At 41.3% G+C, this 5,729-nt stretch overlaps 1 protein-coding gene across 1 annotated transcript in view; it reads right to left on the bottom strand.

Annotated features, from left to right (window-relative positions):
* Positions 1-5,729, bottom strand: part of WWC2 (WW and C2 domain containing 2) — a 192,668-nt gene that overhangs the window by 4,228 nt on the left and 182,711 nt on the right. The window contains exon 22 of the mRNA XM_019521880.1: positions 1,473-1,600. Coding sequence (XP_019377425.1) covers positions 1,473-1,600 — 128 coding nt within the window. The remainder of the gene's footprint in view (positions 1-1,472; positions 1,601-5,729) is intronic.

Here is a 5,729-nt window from a genome sequence, read left to right as displayed (position 1 = left end):
AATCCATGCTGATTGCCCCTGAGCATCATTTCTGATGCCGGCCCATCACAAATGTGCTCCTTGATGATCTTCTCAAAGAGTTTCCCCAGGATTGAGGTAAGACTGACGGGCCTATAGTTGCCCGGGTCCTCCCTCTTCCCCTTCTTGAAGATGGGGACCATATTTGCTACCTTCCAATCATCTGGCACCTGGCCCAAGCACCACGATTGCTCATAGAGTTAAAGCATCCCCACTGCCATTTTGAAATGCAAGATGCTGAATGCACGTGATGTTGCAGCACTTGGAGCTTTCTAATTAGAATATTCCACCAGACTCATTCTAGTTAGAACGCACTGGACCACATGTGTAGGTCCCCTTTATGATGAAGGGCTGCATCTGTCTGTCAGCCTCGCATTAGATTTCCATCACTAGGGATCCCTGTTTTCACTGGTCTCTCTCCATGTGTGGCAGCTGTCTGTAAATCCAAGTGAACTATGAGCAACTATCATGCAGCCAGTGGAGATTCAGTTTACAAGCTTCCATGGAGCCTTCAGTGCAGTCATCTTTAAGAGGTGTATCTTCCCTTATGAATCCCCAGAAATGCTCTAGTTGCATTAGTCTTTGAGGAGGCACCTTTCTAATAGGTCCATTTTCTAGCAAAATGGATGCAATCTATCATCAGAGGTAATTACTTCCCTAGACTGCCTGAATTCAAGCCCTTTTCTGGCTATGCTGTTTTGAGATGGAGGTAAAAAGGTCAGAGACCAACCTCCCTGCTGATTCTGTACTGAATACTTGGCTGATGCTAGCTAGGTCAAACTGGTCCATCAGTGTTGTCCTACCAGCTTTAGGAGATAGATTCAAGATCTGGCCTCTCATTCTGAAATGGTGACTGACAATTTATTAGCCATCAGCCTTGTATTTAAAGCATGAGCCTAAGGCTGGAATCTCTGCCTACATGCCAGCCTCCTAAGAATAAAGTACAGGGAAGGTGAAATACAGCTGAGATTTGCTTGTGCTGAAACAAAACCCTAAACCATGTCTTCTTCCCTTGTCTCTCCTTGGTGGCTGTAAAACAGAACTGAGGAACCCAAACCTTGCAATCAGCCTTCCCTTCAAAGTTCAATGAGCTAGAGCCAGAGTTTGTTGTGAGCTATGAAGACTTCCTGCTCAAGTACATACTGCTATAAGGCTCACTAGTAGGTCAGTTGGATAGACTATCACCTGATGTCAATCATTCTTTTATTAAAACATGAAGATGACTTAGACTTATTCCCCCTTCTCCAATCTCTTTCATAGTTTCAGAGGCTAGAGTCCAAAGCCAAAGACAATGCTGTGGTTTTGACTAATGCTACATGGTGTGGTAGGTTATGTGAATAGATAATTCATGTTACAGTACACTGACCAACCTTTAAAAGATACTCTTAAGATGACAGCTTATATTGACTGCCTTTACAGATTTAGAAAAGACAGAAGATCAGAACATGCTTTACCTGAATGACTGCACTTGCACTGGCACTTTCTGGCTCTGCTCCCGTAACCGACATACATCCTTAGAAGCTTTTCTCATCAATTTCTCAGCACTTAAACCCTGTTTCTGTTCTTCCTTGGATTGTTCAGCCTGTAGAAAAAAAATTACAACATATAGCAACTGACAGTTTCAAAGAAATGAAACAAGATTTAGAAAGGTTATAAAAGGAAAACCATACAAACCCCTCAAGCAAAATCTCCTTATACAAGAGGTTACTGGAAGAAAACACAAAGTTACTGATGTTGCATGTAGTAGTAAACAATGGCATTAATTTAGTAGAGAAAGAAAGAATTCAACAGCACAGCTGATACTTAGTTGTGGTATTTCCTGGGTTTATAATTAGACAAAAAGCCAAACCTGTATGAACAATATCAGATATTGCCACACGAACTGTTTTGTTAAAGGAGAAGGAGAGAAGACAGAGTGCCTAATATTTAAAAGGTAACTTTTGTTCATTTATGCTATGTTTACAGCTTTGATTCCTAACATTTTACCAGCTTCCTAGAAGGAAACGTTATTTCCATAAAATTCCCAACTCCTCTTCAGCCATCTTGGAAGCAAATTTTCAACAGGTTTTCTGTAGTAGTACATCTCCAGATTGCCTTCAACAAACTCAACTTCATTTATTCTTAATATGCTCTGATTTTCTGCACTTAATTTTTTTAATAAAAACAACTGTACAATTAAAGGAGGAGTTATTCACTTCAGAACATGAACACTTAGTTTAGCACATATTTTAAAAGATCAGTGAAGAATGAAGCAGAGTGAACACCTTAGGTTATGATCTTTTCAATTCAGGGACTGTTGTACACAGCAGCCAGAATGCACACATCACCTTGCAAAAAACTATGGCCAGTGTGTATTTATATCATTACTGATCACTGCCTACCCTCTTCTCCAAGCAATACTGATAAAGAAAAAATTGAAAATGAGGTTAATGAACAAATATTTTTCTTTCTTCCTACTTCTGCACTAATAAGTACAGCATACACTCAGCAGGAATAGCAGTCTACAACTTACTGCTAGCAATGTAAAATAAAACCTGGAACATTCATGCCTGTTTTGTCATTGGCCATATGTTTAATCATCAGCTTCCCCAGCTAACTCTGCTCATTGGAACACATAAGCATATGCTATTAGGTTTTTTATTATCTATGATATTTTTGAAAGTTGTCCTGTAGTATCTTCTTAAACATGGTGCAGGAATATGTTGTCTGATGAACACAAAAACAACTACTGTAGGAGGCACAGACTGTCGGATAAAAATTCTCAGCAGATCTGGAAACAGCTCTCTGTTTCAGATCTGTATTTTCAGGCCAGGTGTTATTGCTAACAGTGCAAAAGAGGTCAGAGCCACGTGATAATAGTTCTCTTCCACTCTTCAAGTAAGATAAAATAGCCCCATTCTCTCTCCCACTGCTAGGACAGGTGAGGGACTTAGTGTTTGACATGAGTGTTACAAAACAATCTGAGCAAAGCATAGAGGGGCACTTAAAGAAGTTCCAGGGACACCAGGTAACCTTTCAATACAAGAAAGGGGCAGCCACACAGTGTATCCTCATCACGCCACAGCATACAATTTGTAATTACCTGGGGACAACACTTGACGGAGTCACTGGTAGGGCTTTCTGTTGCCCATCAAACCTCAAATTAACTCACTTCTGTACCTAACAGCACCCCTGGTATTTGTGTGAATGCTGCAGGCAAGGGCAAAAAATTGGCAAGGCTGCCAGATATCAAACTGCTTGTTACCCCCCTGCCTAACAACCCATTTATCAAAGTACTCTCAGCTTCTGTTTCAGAGCCTTCATATAAACTCCACACAACTAAGTTTTCAGTGCATTTGAAATAACAGGGTGAGGCAGGCCTGGTTTTCTTAATATAGGCAATTCCTACATAGGGTACCAAAAGCCCCTTCAGTATCTGCATGCTTAATTCCCTCTTTTGCCATGTACGCTGGGAAAGGAAGGAGACTGCCCTTCTTCAGCAAGGAGTTCAGCAAATCATTGGGAATCCATGGAGGTGCAAATGCCTCTGTGAATAGGTCTTGTGCCACTCTACTGACTCCCAGCCTTCCCACTCTTCTGAACTCAGAGGAGTGTGGAGTCTGCTTAAGACTCTCCAGCCACTGCTTTTGGAACCTCCTTGCGACCAGAGTTTTGTATGATAGAATATTACTACAGCCAACAAAACCCTTTCATCTTCTTCATCCCAAAACCTCCTAGATCACATATCCCAGACTCCGTGGGGTTGGTGGAAGATGCCCCAAAAGGCTGCATTCAGTCTCTGCACTGTACGTTGTACGCTCCACCTACAGAAAGGGGAGGAAGCAGAAGGCTCTGAAAAAAGCAATGCACACTGACTATTGCTGATTCTGGTTTTAGCAATGCTCAGGACAGCATCACCAGACTACTGCATCATATGCTGAAGGGATGAGCCTCACGGTCAACAAAGCACGTCTAAAATCACTACTTTCCATCCTGTGAGTCTAAGCTGTGGGGCATATAAAAATCTTAGGTGTGATTCAGGCCTGGTACTTATAAGCAAATACATATCACCTACAAGAATCCTCCACCGTTAATTCTTTTGGTGGTGTTTTATTTCTTCCATACATAGATTCATAGATTAAGGGTCGGAAGGGACCTAGTAGATCTTCTAGCCCGACCCCCCGCCAGGGCGGGAGAACAACAAAAAACCCCATGCTACTTTTGTTTCTGCATCTGCATTAAAAAGAATCATTTTTATATACAAAACTATGAAAAGGTGTGATGTAGCCTTCTGCCCCATGACTTTCAACTCCAGATATGTGTAACAACTTCATTTAAGTTTCCCCTAACCTTGACAGATACATCAGAGTGCAGAATTTAGCTCCAAGAAAGCAAAGAATTGGAAAACCTGACTGTATCAAACTGGCAAAACTAAAGCCAAGGAACTTAAATGCACCTCATATTGCTCAGTCTCCTGCCAAATGCATATAACTGTTTCTGTTTAAATTCACTTAATTGTACATAAAACCAGGAACAAAAGATTTATTTATGTGGTACTAACATTGTAATTATAAATTACCTTCACATGGACAGGGAAGTTTACTAAACAGAGGGCCTTCTTCCAAAGCTGCTTGGGAATCTTTCCCAAAACTGCAGAGAAGTGCTGTCCTTGTCAGGGCTGAACACTGAGCAACTGGCAAGATTTGTTTTTAGGGAACACTTCAGCTTTATTTTGAAATGCCCAGGAATGTTTGTTTTCATCCCCCTTCAGTCTCCTTTGTTCTGGTTTGAACAGTGTCAAACATCCCCCATGCCAGTGGAATTTTACAAGGCTCTGCACTAAGAATGCTTCCCAACAGTTCTGGTGCAAAGGGCTCTGCACAACGGGTCTCCTCACTGGCAACAAATATGTTATCCTGGCCGGAATCTTGTGGCAAGCCAAAAAGGAGCCGCTGAACTTTTACTTACAGTGAAGGGCAGAATCCCACACCTGCTCAGATCTGGTTTCTGCTTTGGAATATCTCTTAATTCTCCTGTGTTTCACTGCAACTGTCTCAGTTCTAGCTATGATGTGATCTGTAGGCTTTTCTTTTTTCCAGCCCATTTCCATGTTGTCTAGACTACTATGTTTACCTGACACAGAGGTAAATGGCAATGACCTAAGTACACTCATGCTCTCAACCTTGCTAGCACTGCCAGGGTTGTATTGATACTACAACAGCAATGAGATACTTTGTAAAAGCTGCCAGTGGAGACAGTCTTGGAAAAAGCAACCTGCAAATACTGTTTGGGTCCTCAGCCTGGAAAAGGGGCCTTTAAAATGTACTGCAGCCTTCCAACCTTTATGCAGCCTCCACTATGAATGATATACCCTTTGTTCACCAAATAAAAGGCTCAGATTTTACACTGAGTGAACTTCACCCACTGAACAACTGACCAGAGACAGGTATCAGGTACAGAACATATTACTTTGAGGTATCAGCTACATCAAGATAATAAATGTAAAAAGTATTTGGAGCTCTTATAGTAAAGAGCATTGCAGAAGCACATATACAGTATTATGGATAAGTGTGGAGTGAATTGGTCCAATTCTTCAGTGTTTAATATCTGCCAGTCCTTTAACATGATTATTGGTGGAGGCTGGGAAAAGGTATTGTATTCAGTTTGAGACAAAATTGAGTACTTCTGTTTTGGGCATGTCTACATGTGCATTTAAGCTCAACTAAATTTAA

The sequence above is a fragment of the Gavialis gangeticus genome, unplaced genomic scaffold (genome assembly GCF_001723915.1).
Source record: "Gavialis gangeticus isolate Ggan-Ray unplaced genomic scaffold, GavGan_comp1, whole genome shotgun sequence".
NCBI classification, from domain to species: Eukaryota; Metazoa; Chordata; order Crocodylia; family Gavialidae; genus Gavialis; species Gavialis gangeticus.
Note: the sequence above shows the minus strand (reverse complement) of the source record. Positions and strands in the feature narration are given on the sequence as shown.